Source organism: Perca flavescens, chromosome 15 (genome assembly GCF_004354835.1).
Source record: "Perca flavescens isolate YP-PL-M2 chromosome 15, PFLA_1.0, whole genome shotgun sequence".
Classification (NCBI taxonomy): domain Eukaryota; kingdom Metazoa; phylum Chordata; class Actinopteri; order Perciformes; family Percidae; genus Perca; species Perca flavescens.
Window position 1 is genome coordinate 26,175,712 of NC_041345.1, and position 17,261 is coordinate 26,192,972.

General features: G+C 43.8%; 1 protein-coding gene across 2 annotated transcripts; it reads left to right on the top strand.

Annotated features, from left to right (window-relative positions):
* The first annotated feature begins 4,902 nt into the window (after positions 1-4,902).
* Positions 4,903-17,011, top strand: slc16a6b (solute carrier family 16 member 6b). Of its 2 annotated transcripts, none has more exons than XM_028599222.1 (6): positions 4,903-4,918; positions 10,911-11,158; positions 12,310-12,453; positions 13,205-13,333; positions 14,504-15,406; positions 15,903-17,011. In XM_028599222.1, exons 2-6 carry the CDS (start codon positions 10,927-10,929, stop codon positions 16,193-16,195), a joined length of 1,701 nt encoding a protein of 566 aa, XP_028455023.1. In that variant the 5' UTR covers positions 4,903-4,918; positions 10,911-10,926; the 3' UTR covers positions 16,196-17,011. The 2 variants fall into 2 exon arrangements, with proteins under 2 accessions (XP_028455023.1, XP_028455021.1); XM_028599220.1 differs by lacking the exon at positions 4,903-4,918 and adding an exon at positions 6,115-6,468.
* The last annotated feature ends 250 nt before the right edge of the window (positions 17,012-17,261 follow it).

Genomic DNA, 17,261 nt, shown 5'->3' on the forward strand with positions numbered 1-17,261 from the left:
AAACACTGAAAAAGAAGTAGATGTAGTCCTTTAGAGAGAGCCACAATCTGGTCCTCGTGTTACATAATGATTGTGTTGCAAAGACACTTCTAATTTTGTCACAGCAACGTTAGTACCTCTGAACTTCCTTCCAGCTTGCTGTTGAGTTTCCAAACATCAACGGTGAACTGAAAGGACATTTCTTAAAAGGTCCTATGACATGCTGCTTTTTGGATGCTTTTATATAGGCATCAGTGGTCCCCTAATACTGTATCTGAAGTCTCTTTTATATAGACCTTAGTGGTCCCCTAATACTGTATCTGAAGTCTCTTTCCCGAAATTCAGCCTTGGTGCAGAATTACAGCCACTAGAGCCAGTCCCACAATGAGCTTTCCTTAGGATGTGCCATTTCTGTGTCTGTAGCTTTAAATGCTATTGAGAAGGAGAGAGGGGGGGCAAGGTGGAGGGTGGGGTGTGGCCTTGACCAACTGCCATTTTGCTCGTTTGAAAGCCATGATGTCTCTCTCTTTCTCATGCGCGGGCCAAATTCTCTGGGTGGGAAAAGTAGAGAAAGGGGAGGTAACCTTTCCCCTTATGACATCATAAAGGGAAGATTCCAGATCGGCCCATCTGAGCTTTCATTTTCTCAAAGGCAGAGCAGGATACCCAGAGCTCGGTTTACACCTATCGCCATTTCTAGCCACTGGGGGACCATAGGCAGGCTGGGAGAACTCATTAATGTTAAAAAAAAAATCCTCATAAAGTGAAATGTTCATGCCATGGGACCTTTAACGTGTAGATGCTGTCGACTACTTCAAAATGAATCAGGGAGGGTTGTCTTCAACGAGTGTTTTATGAAAGTATGAGCTGCATGCTGGAGCAGAACTATAACCACAATGTTCATAGCATTTTTTTTTTACTTGACAAATATTTTTTAGTAAGTTGCATTATTGTAGCAACGTGTTTATTTTTGTCATTAATAATATTTTTAGTTCACGTCCATGATAAAGAATTGAATCGTTTTCATTTTAATTCTGTATTGTATTTAACTGCATTGACATGTATTAGATGTTTCGGTGTATGCCTCCTGGATACATTTCAGAAGGTGTGTATGTACTGTATATGTGTGTGTGTGCCTATTATCATTTGTAAAAGAGTAAAAGTATTTTACTAATTGCACAAGACCAAAACAAGTGAAAGAAACAAAGAAATGAACACAAGAATGAACCTATGCAAAGCAAAGAATTTGTCTCGTGTTATTTTTATTTCATGGAATTCATTTTTGCATTGATAAAAGGAGCTTATGAATTAGATTTGAATGACTGACGTACATGTTGACGGGTGTTTATGGTTATGTTAAGCGAGGTCAGTCCCAAGTCAAACATTTCACAACATTTACAGCCGCTGACCACAGGCGTTGCCGTGTACAGCGATCTGTTCAATGTTCGGACCATTCTAAGCTCTGACTAATTACAACAGCACAGCACACTGGGCTTTTGTTGTGATGTTTATAAGATTTAAACCCCAAAAATGGCCAACCTGGTTATGTGGCTAAACCAATGCTACAGTATTCTACTCCAGCAAAAGTCGTGCCACTGGACTCGTTTAGGGTAAAAGACGAAAGAGTCAACTTTGAAGACTACTCTTAGGCTACGTTTACATTGCTACATTTGGTTTAAAAACTCATATCTTCTGCTACGTTCCCCCTCTCATTCCTCCTGCTCTGGTTTTTCCCCCTCTCATTCCCCCTGCTCTGGTGTTTCCCCTTCTCATTCCCCCTGCTCTGGTGTTTCCCCCTCTCATTCCCCCTGCTCTGGTGTTTCCCCCTCTCATTCCCCCTGCTCTGGTTTTTCCCCCTCTCATTCCCCCTGCTCTGGTGTTTCCCCTTCTCATTCCCCCTGCTCTGGTGTTTCCCTCTCATTCCTCCTGCTCTGGTTTTTCCCCTCTCATTCCCCCCTGCTCTGGTGTTTCCCCTCTCATTCCCCCCTGCTCTGGTTTTTCCCCCTCTCATTCCTGCTGCTCTGGCGTTTCCCCCTCTCATTCCCCCTGCTCTGGTGTTTCCCCCTCTCATTCCCCCTGCTCTGGCGTTTCCGACCCCCTAAACCGGAGACATTTGGAAACACTTCTGACCCGTTTTGGTTTAGAATCTGCGGGGTTGTGTTGCCGTCTCAACCGCCGCAAACGGAGACCTTCGGCAACACCGACACTGACGCCAACGTTTCTCCTCTTGATTGGGTCTCATCGGTCACGACGTCTCGTTCTCTGAGACTTAGGTACTAGCGTTACCATGGCAACCACCAGCAGTGGGCGGAGTCGCCACGCTGCCTCCCGTTTATGTATACCAGAATGTTGAGGAGATATGAGGTTTGGACAGATATTAGTTCTTCTACTGGAGATAAAAACATACAAACTTTGTGCACGGTGATCACTTTTGGCTCAAAACAAAATGTAGCGATGTAGATGTAGCCTTAGTACTATAACCAGGATAGTGAAAGAGCCAACATGGCTTCCTTAAAGGTTCCAAGTGAGCTAAACAGATAATAAAAAGGTAGAGTTAAAACACAGCAGACCACTGATTGGACAGAGAAAATCTTCACTAGCGGGATACGGGACATCCTGTACAAACCCGCCATTTTTAAATACAATATAGAATTATTTTTTGAGATATTAAGTCAATATTTCGAAATACATTCTCATTATTTTGAGATACGAAGTCAATATTTTAAAGTTTCTCATTATTTTCACATATTTCTTTGACCTCATGACGTTTTACATTGAGGTTAAGGAAAGGTGGTTAGGAAAAGGACATAAAAGCTTTTTTTTTTGACTTTTCGACTGCAGCCCTACATGTTTTCATTTCTGCTTTTTTTGCAGACTGCAAACTACTTCAATGAGCCCTGAAAACAAAACAGGGTGTACAGCAAATATCGCAGGTTATTGTTCTGTAGCTAGCCTCCTCACTTTGTATTTCCCTTTATCGGTACAGCCTTGTACCTATGACATAACTCACGAGTATGAAAAAAAAAAAAAACACAATAACCAGCTGGAACCTCACACCCTGAGGGACAACCTACTGCCGAGAAAAGACAAAGACAAAAGGTCCCGGGGGAGAAGAGAAGAGAACAAGAAAACAATCTTAAGTTCAAAGTCAATAGTAAAAGAATGGAACCCCCGGTTTCTGGGGCGTTGGGCAAGTCTCCGATAGTTTCAATTTTGTCCAACAATATTGTAGTTGTTTTTTTCACACGCCATTCCAGGGATTTAAATCACAAAACACACAAGATGGAAAAAGAAGAAGAAAAAAAAAGACACAAAATTAAAGATATTGTGAGCCAAGGAGGATTCAAATTTAAGAAGTATGAGGAGATAGTCAAAATGTCATCGTGAAGTTGATAGTTACATGTAGGAGAAACATTCAGACACCCTGGTTGTTTTGGACCAGTGTTACATTATTCAGTTTGTACAGCAAAGCAGTCTTAAATCTTAAATAGGAAGGCGAAGCCTCCCAAGGACCTCAATACAAGACATAACGAACTTGGTTTGGCCTTCAGTTAGAGGAGTCTTGATACTTCCGATTCTCGCGTGAAAAAAAAAAAGCCGACTGAAATTAAAAAGTGTATGAACAGGAGAAAAAAAAAGTAGAAAGTAAAAAGTAGGTCCACACGCTGCAGATCACGAGAAATTATATTAAACGTTTTACTCTTTCAGCAACAACCAATGAAAGTTGACATCCTACCCTTATCTAGAAAATATAGGAAAAGGACGTGGCGCATTTTCAATTTCCACCAACTGCGGAATGTCTGCGGATCCGCACCGAGAGCTCCGCGGCGATTCAGCACAGGGCAGATTGTGCGGGACAGGAAGTCGAGCACAGAAACAAAATAAAACACCCGGTTAATTTTCAAAATAAAATACACAGTGCTCACGGCGGATCGTATTTCCCTTAACTACGCCTCGAAAACGTCATAATGGGGCGGAGACAGGCCTGAAGTCAAACTGTTGCTGGTTTTGTGGTTCCGTTTATAGAAACCACATCCCGTTATATATCGCGCGATCATACGAGAATCCGCGAGATCCCGTGGGTCCTTCGTGACTTCAGCTGACAAGTCGTGGCCTGCAATGATCGTCACACATGAAACGGCCAGATATGACAAGATACTTGTTTCAACATCATCATGTCAGTGTTGAATGGTAAATGAAAGCTCACATTAGTAGAGACCCTTTTGGAAATTAAAAGGATATATTTTTTTCATAGCTGGGTCTAGTCTAGAGCCTAGAAATCTAGACGCACCCTAGCGGCAGCAAAATTATTTTGCAGCCAGGGGGGTCTAGGCACTCTCCGTTGCCTTGTGAGCTGGAAAAACCAAACTCTGGTCAGGCCAATCACATCGTGTATAGAGTCGGTGGGCGGGCTTCTTCTGGAAGACTTGGAGTTAAGCTTTTCTTTGCGAAAAGAACAAAGAACGGCACAGAAATCATTCTTAAAAAAAAGCAAGATGTGTTTGGAGTTTTGCCGACCCGATACGGCAAAAGTTGAATCTATCAACTACCTCCGCTACCTTCTTTGTTGCTCTGCCTGGTTGTAGCGCTATCCTATTACGTGCAGAGGGAATTTGAAAGACAACCGTTTATTGAGCCTCGGATTGAGCCCTGCCAATGGTGAGTTCCCAGACCCAACGTCTTGATGTGGGTCTGGCTTGTCAGGCTATCAAGTCTCCAGGACTGATGGAGAAGATGCAGGCCGACCGCTTCTTAACCAATAATGACATTTGGTTTTGAGGTGGCACCTGGGTGGACCAATCAGATATCAGGGCAGGAACTTGTCTGGCCACCCTTTAGACACACCCCTGGCGCTGTCACAAACTGAAAAGTATTTAAGGTCAGGGCACTTCTGAATGCTCAAACATAAAGCAGAGGATCAGTCACAGCTGAGAAACACGTGAGTCATTTATAAATTATACAGAAATAAATGCAGGCTAAAATTTGATATGGCATTTATCAACACTTCTAAACATGTGCTAAGTAAAGATTGTATTTAAATGAAATCCAGAATTTTGTTCTGAAAAGGTCAGGAAGTTTTATAATGACATTCTCGCACCTGTTTGGTCAAATTCCATTTATGTAAGAACATATATTTTCAGTTATCCCATCTGCACGTTAGCTGTTTGTGGGCAGAGCGTAACCAGGGAGCTCTATTGTGTGCGTCTATGAAAAGGGGATTTTAGCTTAGCCTATGTTGTGTATAAATTTCCTTTTAATCAATGGTGTGACTCACAGGGTTTGGCAAAGGTAGCCCAACTAGTCTTGGCCCAAAACTTCCTTATACTTGCATGCAAATTCTCACATGCTTGAAGAAGAAAAAAAAAAAAAAAAAAAAGAATCCTTTATAGCAGTTTTTTGCGTCTCTCTTCAGTCCTTCCACATTTTCACATACTGTACTTATATATGTTCTAGTACAAGAGGAAGTACACACACACACACACACACACACACACACACACACACACACACACACACACACACACACACACACACACACACACACACACACACACACACACACACACACACACACTGGAATAAACCTGTTGATCCCCGCGGCCGGTTTACACGCGCATGAACTCTAAAAAAAAAAAAAGGGCACGCACCAGCTGAAGCTGCATTCATGTCCGAAAATAAAATGCGTAAAGGTAGCATTCCCATGCGAAAATATTGTTCATGCTAGGTGTGCGTGCTCAAATCATTCACAGTCACAATTAACTAATAACTCACATGAGATGAGTTATATGTAAAGCCCCAGATTCTATGAATTCTTTGCAACGTCAAAGAAATAAGCCAGATACGAAATGACATATCAAAAGTTACAAACAGGTAGACTATATGATTCCCATCACATGCTGCTTATCTTATTTAGGTGTTTATAGTTTATGCGAGTCCTACAAAGCGCACGTGTATTGTAGCCGGTTCATAGATTAGGTTCATTCCAGTTGAGTGAGTGTGTGTGTGTGTGTGTGTGTGTGTGTGTGTGTGTGTGTGTGTGTGTGTGTGTGTGTGTGTGTGTGTGTGTGTGTGTGTGCGTCACAGTCTACAGTTTAGGCTACAGTCTGTTCTCACTAGGGACGCCCTGCGCGTTCATGGGATTTGCGCAGCCGCGTTTGAATACCGGCTCGAGCCAGTAAAGACCTGCCAAAACAGACAGGAACTGATTCACTGCAGACAAAAAGATGCGGCTGCTGCAGTCGTGATAGATGAAGCAATTTCGGCTTTTACTATTTCACTATTTTATTTAGCCTAGCAGGAGGAGGAGGCTAGCTAGCTTACATATTAGGCTACCATTTTTTTTTAAAGAAAGAATTGTCTACGTAAAGTATTGCTTGGCAATATAACGTAACATCATAGAGAGACAATGACATGACGAGGAGAAAAAAAAAAAAAACTGGCTTTGTTACACGAGAAGGCTGCTCTCCCAACCTCTCTAGTCAACTGCCGGTAAGTAAATTACGTCAACCTGGCAACTCGAGCTGTGTGATGCTGCCGAGCCTCCGCTCCGCTCACCGTCCGTGGGAGCACCGCGGCAGCAGCCAAAGCTGTTCCGCTTCATTAGAAAACGGCACTCCGGATGAAGAGATGAAAACCACGCTATGTCGTTTTTCTGGTGTCTGAGAATAACGAGCCAGAACTCAGCGATGTTACGTTGACACATTTATGTCAACCAATTGCTAAGCTACTACCGACATTCAGACACGTAGACGATTTCACCTGAAACCAACCAAATGGGCTATGTAAATGTGGCTAATTTTCATGTGTCAACCCAGCCGTGTGGAGAGCTGCAAAGTTAGCCTAGGCTCTTTTTTTAGTGTTAGTTTAGTTGGTTTTTTTTATGTTCGGGGCTTTATTGTGACAGGACAGCTTAGACTTGAAAGAGAAGAGAGCGGGCGAAAGACATGCGGAAAAAGGGGCCGCCGGTGGGGTCGAACAGGCGACCGCTGCGTCGAGGACTGCGCCTCTGTGTATGGGCGCGCGCGCGCTCAACCTGCTGAGCTAACCAGGCGCCCGAGCTGTAGCCTGACTGACTGCCTGCGTGCTCCCCGTCATGACATCATCCCTCCTCCACTGCACTGCGGTCTAAAATGTTCTTAGAAACGTGTTCAATCGCAAAGCAAGTGCGTTCAAAATGTTCCTTTGTTCGTGTGTAATTCTCGGCTGTACAGTGACTCATTTGATGCCAAGAAAAGTCACTGAACTACAGAGATAAGATCATGTAAGACCATAGGCGGAGTTTGATATTTGAGCCAGCTGAGACCTGGCCTACCACTTGGGGAAACACAGCACGAGCACATATGGACAAAACAAACATGCTGAATAAACATATATTACATATTACATTCTTTTTAAAGCAGATTTTAAATTACATTGTAACTGTGCTCCTATCCCCCTCCCCTTTCCGGTCATTCTTCAAAAGGAAGAGGGGCTAAGCCACGCCCACTCCTTCCTCCCTGACCTTTCCATATACTATATAAAAAGCTATATAAACATTTAAATCTTCTAAATCTATTTTAAATAATGTAATGTAATATACAGTAATTGTGCATATTAAAAAAAAAAAAAGTGTAATCATAAAAGCTGGTATTAGTGCTATTCTTGTCACAATCAGCTTTATTGGCCAAGTACGTGTACACGTACAAGGAAATTGACAGAATGATCTTTATAGCGCCATTGACTTTTAGGGCCCTCAGCCAGTGGCCATTAGCGCTAATCCATTTTAGGATGACACGGTGACAAGGGTCATTCATTTTACAACGCAGGGTTTCACAATGAAACTTAAGTTGTAGCCCCTTCAGAACATACATGCAAATATTTAAACTAGAATAGAATCGAATGAAATAAAACAATACATACATGTTACTTAATATGTCGTATACATTATATACATAGAGAGGCTTTAGAAAATCTACTACCCGCTGCAGCTTTAAAGCTTCTTTTTTTTTGTGCCTCTTCCTTACACAGGATGACGTAACCATATCATATCACTATCTGAAATCGGAGTTCAACAGTATTTTAGATAGGCTATGCCTATACTTGTCTGGGGGATATGACATAATTGTTTCATAATGGAGGCGATAGCCTGAGGTGAAGGAGGGCACCTATCCTGCGCTGTGTTTGAGTACAAACCGGTGTGTGTGTGTGTGTGTGTGTAGATAGCTTGTGTGTTTGTGTGTTATCAGCTCACATTGTTGTTCGTACTGGTCCCAGCTGGTGACTGTTTCTCAGCCCTTAAAGCTAAGTTCCCACTACAAGACTTTGAGAGTCGCCGGTTCGCTGTACTGCTCAGGATAAATAACGCGCCATTTATGGTCTGTTTTGAAATCCGGGAGCAGGCGCGTTATTGGGTGTACCACCTGTTTTCTCACAGGGCGAGCGGTTGGAGCAGAGGAGAGTTTAAGTTCAGGAGAAGATATCAAGTGAATACACGGCACGTGGATGTATAATAAGAACGGTACAGCAGAGTTTGCAGTTTTGTGCACCGTAAGCTGTAGCAGGAGAAGTTAACACCGGTTTGCCTGCGTGTTTGTGACGTCCAACGTAACACACCAGAACAAACTAAATCAAACGCACACTCGTCTACTTGAAATGGGAAAGGAGTCCGTCTATCATTAGCAGCTTTTCCTGTTCAAAAACTCACATTTATGCACACATTTTTGGTGGGAAAAGGGTATAAGAAACAAGACTGACTTATGATTCTTATCCATAGGCCTAAAATAGAGGGACACCATTATATTGCCGGTTACACTGCCACCTGGTGGAGATCCCAATACACTACAAACAGGCCATTACTATAACAGAGACTGTTTAGACCCGAGACGCCCCTACTCAGAGTAGTTTCCTGTCTCTGTGTCACGTGGGCTCCGCCACGGCCGCGCCTCTTTAGGAGACTAGCAGCAGGTCCTGAGTTTGTTGATTCCAACGGGAGAAGTGAACGTGAACACAGATCATGAGCGATTCTTTCGCCCCCTAGTCACCCAAGTACATATTGGAGCCATTTTTCACAAGCCACATATCTCCAGAACATTCTGACACTAACATGGCACTTTGTTTGAGACCGGTTTCTGTCTCAGGACCAAACTCTCGCCAGACCTGGCAACGCAGAGAAGCTAACGACAGCTAACGTCCGTGAACGCCCTAACAAAACCAATCTCCGCGATGCTAAATATGTCTTTTAGCTGTGTAAATATCTAACGTTGGCAAAAGAACATAATAAATTATACAAATATATAACTTTTCATCCACACGACGTTCACTACACGTTCAAACGAGGCCACGCCCCGTTTAGGAGACAGGAAGTTTGGACCGTTTCATACCATTGGCTCTGCTTGAAATGCGCTAGCTTTAGCATAGAGGATCTTTGACTATAATACAGCTACATCAGCTGCTATGACTAAACCAAACAACGCGAAAAAGATTGGAATTGGCCCTTTATCGGCAGACATTGCCCGATGATGATTGGTAATCGGTACCGGAGGCTAAAAGCGTGACCAGGGCATCTCTCTCTCTAGTCAAGTCAAGTCAACTTCATTGTCAATTCTGCAGTACGCCCAGACCTACAGATCAATTGAAAAAAAACGTTTCCCTCCGACCCACGGTGCAATAAGGACACGTACAACAAGTATAATATAAAAGATAAGAAATATAGACAAAAAGATTAAAAAAAAAATTAAATTTAAAGATTTAAATTTAAGATTCAGAAAGATAATATATAAATAAAAAAGATAAGTAATATGTACAATACAGTAATACATTCTAAATAGTGCAAATGTAAGACAAAATCAAACCTAACAGGAAACTAATGATAAAGATATTGAAATGTGCAATATAAGAGGAAGAGTTTTTCACAGTGCTGTAATGCTCCACACTACCTGACTGAGCGATGACGGGCTCACACTGCCAGTCTTTCAACTGGTCTATAGTGTCAAAATCTTAGCTTGTGTCGGTCTACAGCTAATAGTTATTTTCATTATAGGTTATAGTATAGGCTCTGGGGAAAGTTCCTCTTCAGTCGTAAATCCATTTTGTTCAATGGCTGCTCATCTCAATGACGCGATCGCTGGCAAAGGAGGTTCAATGACTCTTCAAATAGTTTGCTAGACAGTGTTTACTGTTCCCTGCTTCAGCTTCCAGGCCTCGTCTGGAGACTCACAGGGGAGCCTTTGTTTACTGACAACTTTACTGCCTCAATCGCCAACACCAATCTGCTCTCACTGTGCACGGACATATTCCTGAAATGAACCCTATCCCAACGCTACTCTGTTTCCATCCAATCATTTTTGTGAAAATCATATAATTAGATAAACTAAATGGGTCAAGTTGCAAAGCCGGACACAACAGCACTGTGTGGCATAAACTGAACAGAATAAAAGACAATTAAGTCTTTAATGACGCTGATAGAAACATGGTCGTGACAGTCCTAGTTTCAGTCACAGTGCTCTCAAATCACACGTTTTATCACAATAGAGTATTATATTGATTCTTTGGACAACGACACAATATTTACTGATATCATAAAGTCTGCCACGAAACAATTTTGATTTGATTCAACTCAGGGGCCTGCGATTGATACATGAGCCCATTTTAATAGGGATGTCCCGATCCCAGCAACTCAAATATGACTTGACAATGTCATTACTGAGCTCTTCCAGACGTCCAGATGTAAATTAAAAACAAACTACTCTTTTTGATAAAAAGAATAGATATAGTGGGAGTGGGAATTTCAAATTAAAGGCACATCCTTAAGATGACTATATGAATCGATATTTTCACTTTGTGTTAATATAATATTGGATTGTAGAAGATTAAACCAATGTTTCGACAAGGTTTTAAACAAATTCAACTTCAAGTAGGATTTCAACTCACGTCAACTCTGTGTCTTCCTCCAGGTGGCCTGCTGTAGCCATGACGATGCCCCATTCCCAGCATTGTTTGGGTCCAAAAGTTTACCCAGAGGTGCCCGATGGAGGCTGGGGCTGGGCTGTGGCCATGGCCTTCTTCTTCGTGGAGGTCTGCACCTATGGGACCCTCAAGAGCCTGGGGGTCTTCCTCCAGGATCTGATGGAAGAGTTTGGGGAGAGCAACAGCCGAGTGTCCTGGGTTATTTCCATCTGTGTCTTCATCTTTACCTTCACTGGTAAGCCACTTAAGCTTTACTCATGTGTGTTTCCTTCTTTTGTACGGCTTTTTACAAAGTGCCAGACGCGCATGACAGTGACTTCATACGGAGTTTTTATCATGGATTTTATTCCCAATTCAATGTTATTTTCGATTCTATATCTAGTAGGCTAGGAACATTTCAGTTACAATACCAATTTTGCTAGGATATGAAAGAGATTCTACAATTGTAGAAGGTTCCCTCTAACCTGCTGCATTCTTAAAAGTATCAGTGTTTACATTAAGAACTGACCCCAAAGCAGTTACATTAATGTACTTTATATTTAAAATGAACACAATAAAAAATGAGCCAAAAATGTGGCCCATCTTTGGAGCGTTATTTAACCCCCTTACAGACAAGCTAACATGACATAGTTGGTACCAATGGATTCCTTATGTCTTCTAGTTTCACATGATACAGACTAAGATCAATTCTTGGATTTAATTAATTGATTTTGGATCGTAATGTAATTAATTAAACCAATCACAATCATTTTGGCGGTGCTAAACTCTGGATGGAGCCCGCGGTGCCTCTGCAAAATAGCCTCGGGAAGGAACTTGTTTTGGTGGAACGTGTACGTTCAAAAGTAGTTTTAGTCGTGCAACAGAAAACTCAGATTGAACAGATAGTCTAGCTAGCTGTCTGGATTTACCCTGCAGAGATCTGAGGAGCGGTTAACCATAGTCCTCAGAAATCGCACACAAGGAACCACAAAAAAAAAGGGAAGGTAACGGGACATCCGTAAAGAGTGACATCCAGCGGAATTTCCAATCTTGGAAGTGGAACATCGTGGATATAGACTAACACCTTTGTAACCTGAGTTCTTTGAGTAACCAGGTTTATTTTGTGCACGTAAACATAGTGAGGTCTAGTTTCTGCACAGCAGCTAAGACTGGACTAATAATCCCTAACTTAATTATGAATAAAGTGTTTTACTTGTACACTTGTAACTGTACACCATTCATATGCATGTACAGTCTGCAGCCAGTCTGCACAGTAATAACACCAATCATTCTGTTGAACAGTTTATCGTTGAGTTGATCGGCGAGTTATTGTGCAACTAATATGTAACTGAGGTGAAAGGATTATTATGACTGATGACTGTTGACCATCTCTCACGCCCACCCCAGCCCCCCTGTCCACGATGCTGAGCAACCGCTTCGGCTGCCGCTGCGTGGTGATGATGGGGGGCTTCCTCATCAGCCTGGGAACCATCAGCTCCGCCTTCACCAACTCCATCAACGAGATGTACGTCACCATCGGTGTTGTCTCAGGTACTTACCACAGTCAGACCACCATAAGCTCATCTACTTCACATCTGTCTGTCTGTCTGATTGTGACATGCAGAATGACCGTATTGCTGTTGCAGATGTGTTTGTCTTGTCCAACAGCCTGTAGTGAATGAACTGAAGGGTCTCCAGTGTCACCAACAAAATCTGAATCAATCTGTTTCTTCCAGAACTGTCCAATGACTGAGAGGTGATCAGCCTCTTCTAAACACCACGCAGTGGGGTCTACTCCGCTCTCTTTATTCTCTAAGGCGTGAAAGCCCAGAGCAGAGCAGGAAATAACTGGTGCATTCAAATAGTCCCCCCAAAAAACCCCACAAAACTTCCATTTCAGATGAGGATTGACGAAACTGGAAATGGCTGGGGAGGAAGGAATAAATGCACTGAATGGAAGGAATAAATGGACTGAATGACAATAGTAATAGATGATGGATGAGGCTGAAGATGAAATGAGTTTTAGTTACAGTAGCTCTCCTACTGTGATTATCGTGTGTGCCTCTAACATGGACCACAGCTAACTGTAGAACCCCTTCCCCTCTCTCTTATTTTGTCTATACAGGCCTTTTGTCTTTCAGCATCAACTGTAGCAAAGCTGAGTCATCTCACGCAGCCTGCCACCTCTGACAAAGGAGGGACCTGACACCTTGACCTTTGACCCAGCCCACTGGCCACTGCAGTGTTCCTACCCTTTGGGCCAGTGGCTGTCATGTCCCCTCTTTCTCTCCTTTGTTAACAGGCCTCGGCTACTGCTTCAGCTTCCTTCCCACAGTCACCATCCTCGCCCAGTACTTCTCCAGACGCCGGGCCCTCGTTACCTCTGTCGCTTCCTCCGGGGAATCCTTCGCCGTATTCGCATTTGCTCCAGGTGAGTGTTCAGCTTTGGCGCAGCGGAGGAAGGTCTGGCTAGTCCACACGACATTCCGGGATGGGAGAACAAACGTGCTCTGGTAGGGCTGCACGATATGACCTAAAATCAAGCGCTGGAGACAGGCTCGGACTTGTGTGCTGTGGAAAGTGGCTGAGTGTGTCCGACAACGCACCGGTACATGGCATGCGGAAAGTGGGTCAGAGTCTCCCGGACGGGTGAACTGAGACTCTTTCTTGCTTGTCAGTTAACATTTAATTTCATCGTGCTTTCATTTGGAAGGCTGGCTGCCAAAAATCGGCGCTTACTAGCTAATTAATTAGCCTGAGTTAAACGCTAGCTATCAGTAAAGAGAAGGTAGGGGCTGGTGGCTGGTGTGTGCGCCAGTGTTTGCGTGTATGCATGTCGGCCCGCCCCCGCATCTGGCGACTGGCGAGTGTTCATTTCGGACCCTGCACGTGTGGCAGAATGTTTTTAAGGAGAAGGTAGGCCCATCAACAGAAGTAAATTATCGAAATTATCGTCATGGGGAAAACACGTCAATAACGGCTTCAGAATTTCGATGGCGATACATTTTCGTCCAGCCCTATGCTCTTGTTTATTGGCATTTCTTTAAACCAATCACAATCGTCTAAGCACCGCACGGAGCAACGGTGCAACAGTGCCTCGGCAAAATAGTCCTCGGGAAGGAACTTGTTTTGGTGGAACACGTGTACGTTCAAAAGTTGTTTTTGAGCAACAGAAAACTCAGACTGGACAGATAGTCTAGCTTCCTTTTAACCTCAGGCAGACCCTGACTCTGAGTGGGCAGCCATTGCCTGATGCTGCTAGTTGGGGAGAAAGAAAGAAAGAAAGAAAGAGACCTAACCACAGTAAATACAGACTTAATGATGCCACTCCTGGTTGAATGAATCATCAATATACAGGCTTTGGTGTTAGGGTACACATTAACTACTGTAGAGTAGTGGACTACTGCCCACAGCACCCCAATAGCGGTTTAGTGGACTAATGGACTAGTCATGTAGTAGGTGAAACTTTAGCATGATGACAACGGAGCAACCCCATCTACTGAGGACAACAGTGAGATGCGGTTAAAAACTCCAGAGCAAAGTAGTAAGTGGACCTTGAGTATGTAATACAGTTTTAACCCATTCTGTCCTCTGTCCACAGCTTTCACTATACTGAAGGAACACATTGGCTGGCGCTACTGTCTGGTCATCCTCGGCACCATACAGGCTTCTGTGATTGGCTTTGGGCTTCTCCTCCGTCCAATCATTATCGAGCCAGAGCCTGCGAAGGAGGACAGTGAATCAGACAATGGGTCTCTCTCTCTGAAGCAGCTGCAGACTGCTTACGAGCTGGAGAACGAGCAAACCAGGACCTCCATCAGCTCAGGGGTCTCCCAGGGTTCAGGGGACTCGGGTGTCAACTCCCTCTCTACTTCAGACGGAGACCTGAGGACTGCAGGTGATGAAAGCAAGGCTCTGAAGGAGTGGGAGGTGCAGGACCAAGAGGGCAGGGAGCCATCTCTGTCCACACCTCCCACCCCAGGCAAGGAGATGGATGAGGCAGGTCCTCTCCATCCTTCCAGGCCCAAACTTCTGGACTTCTCTGTGCTTAAAGACAGGGCCTTTATCTGTTACTCCCTGTTCGGCTTGTTTGCCACACTGGGCTTCTTCGCCCCGCAGCTCTACATCATCGAGCTGAGCAAGAGCCGGGGCGTGGAGCCCAGCATGGCCTCCTACATGCTCTCTGTGATGGCCGTGGCCGAGATCTTCGGCCGCCTGTCCATCGGGCTGGTGTTGAACAGAGTCCGGTGCAGGAAGATCTCGGTGCTGCTGGGCTGTGTGGTTCTGCTGTGCCTGGTGCTGGTGGCCTTCACGATAGTGTGGGAGTTCTGGGGCCTGGTGGTCTGCTGCGCCCTCTATGGCTACTTCATGGGCACCGTAGGCTCCACTCACATCCCCATGCTGGCGGAGGAGGACGTGGTGGGCATCGAGAAGATGGCTTCATCTGTGGGAGTGTACGTCTTCATCCAGAGCTTTGCTGGGCTGGCAGGGCCACCCCTTGGAGGTAAAATATCTGCTAATAGGGCTGCACAATATATCTTTATTTTTTTATTATTTATTTTTTTTAAATCGTCATCAGATATCAACTGATCAGATATAAACACATCGCAAAAGGCTGCGACACATTGAAAAGAAAGTTTATTTGTGTTAGTTGAAAGAAAATGTCCGCAGAAAACTGCACTTTAAAATGTCTTTTTTTAGTGGTGCCTTTTATATTCAATTCAAATGTTCAATAATTTTTTATTTTTTTTAATTCAACAATTCAACAAGCAATGTCTTGTATTTTAGAATACTGGAAGAAGCAGAACTGAAACCATTTTAATATCTATTTATTTATCACAAGTAATATCGTTATCGGGATATTCGACGTTATCGCAAATCACGTTTTCCCCTCATATCGTGCAGCCCCGTCTGCTACTGTTACGCCTTGCCTTCTCTCTGACTGCACTCATCCTTGAACCTGTCCGGGGTACCTTCCTAACAGCTGTCTGATCTTCCAGGTGTGTTGGTGGATGTCACCAAGAACTACGGCGCTGCCTTCTACTCCTGTGCGGCGGGCATGGGCCTCAGCGCCATTTGCCTGGCTCTGGTCGGCCCCGCCAAGTCTGGCATGTGCCAAAGACGGAGCAGAAACCAAGAGAAAGGCAGGAGCATAGAAGAAGAAGAAGAAGAAGAGGAGAAAATGTCTCAGGACAGCGGCCAGGCTGACTATCTGGAGGTGGACTTGGCCCTGGAGTACAGTCCGGTCAGACAGGCTGCGGATCAGGACAACGCCTCTGTAATAGGAAACTGACTACAGCATGTAGTACCGGTGTTTTCTCTGCAGAGCCAGCCCAATTTTACTGGTGTGTCCTGCTGCTTTCACGTTCTGTAATCCTCCCAGAAAGCTGCTCGAGATCCTGAAAGCCTGTTCTTGACCAGGTACCATCCCCTCCGACTAACACACACAGGGAAGCAAAAAAAAAAAAAACATCTTCTCTGACAAGCTACCGGTTACCGGCTTTGTGTGTGTGTGTAATTCTGTTTTCCTGCACTCTGGGCACATGACACTGTGAGAGTGGGGGCTATCCCCACATAGTGGCCTCTCGAGCCAAACACTTGTAACACCATTTTAAAACTTAGACTCTAGAATAATGTTACATACCAGCAGCAACCACAGATGTTTTATGTCATGCATTAATCCAGAATTATATTCATTTCTAAATTCTCTGTACAACTTCAACCACACTTTTTTTCTGCTGCCTACAGGTGGGGCTTTGCTCCACTTGACCCAAATGACCAGTCGCCTCAAAGTATGTGTGTATTTAAAAAAGGTGTGAAGGACCGATTTAACAGGAGAGAAACTCCACATGAAGCAGAGTCCCCCCCCCGCAGCCTTAGATCGTCTCCACACCCAACACAACACAACTTGAAGTTTACTTCACAAACCTTTCCTTTAGCACTGTATAACCTTTATTTAAACTGATAAATGAAAATATGATGCAACTTTTTATAATATAACCTTTTCAGTTTTTTTATTGAATTGATTACCAGGCGGGTTCCTGTCTGTTAAGTTCTGTAGTGCTTTCATTATGTATTTTTTTTTAAATAAAATCTCCTCCAAACTCAAGTGTTTTTTTGTGTCTGGTGTAGTGTTTAAAGAGCCAATTCAAATGCAGCTCTGTGTCATGGCAGTGTGGGCAGTGTGTGCAGATGAAAGGTGTGTTGCTTCCACACACCAATTACCTTGAATACATTTGACTACTACTTTTCTTTTTTATGAAATAGCTCACACACTGTCCAAAGGATTTATACCCAGTTTATTTACAGTAGCATTGCTGACCCAGTTTATTTACAGTAGCATTAGTGACCCAGTTTAT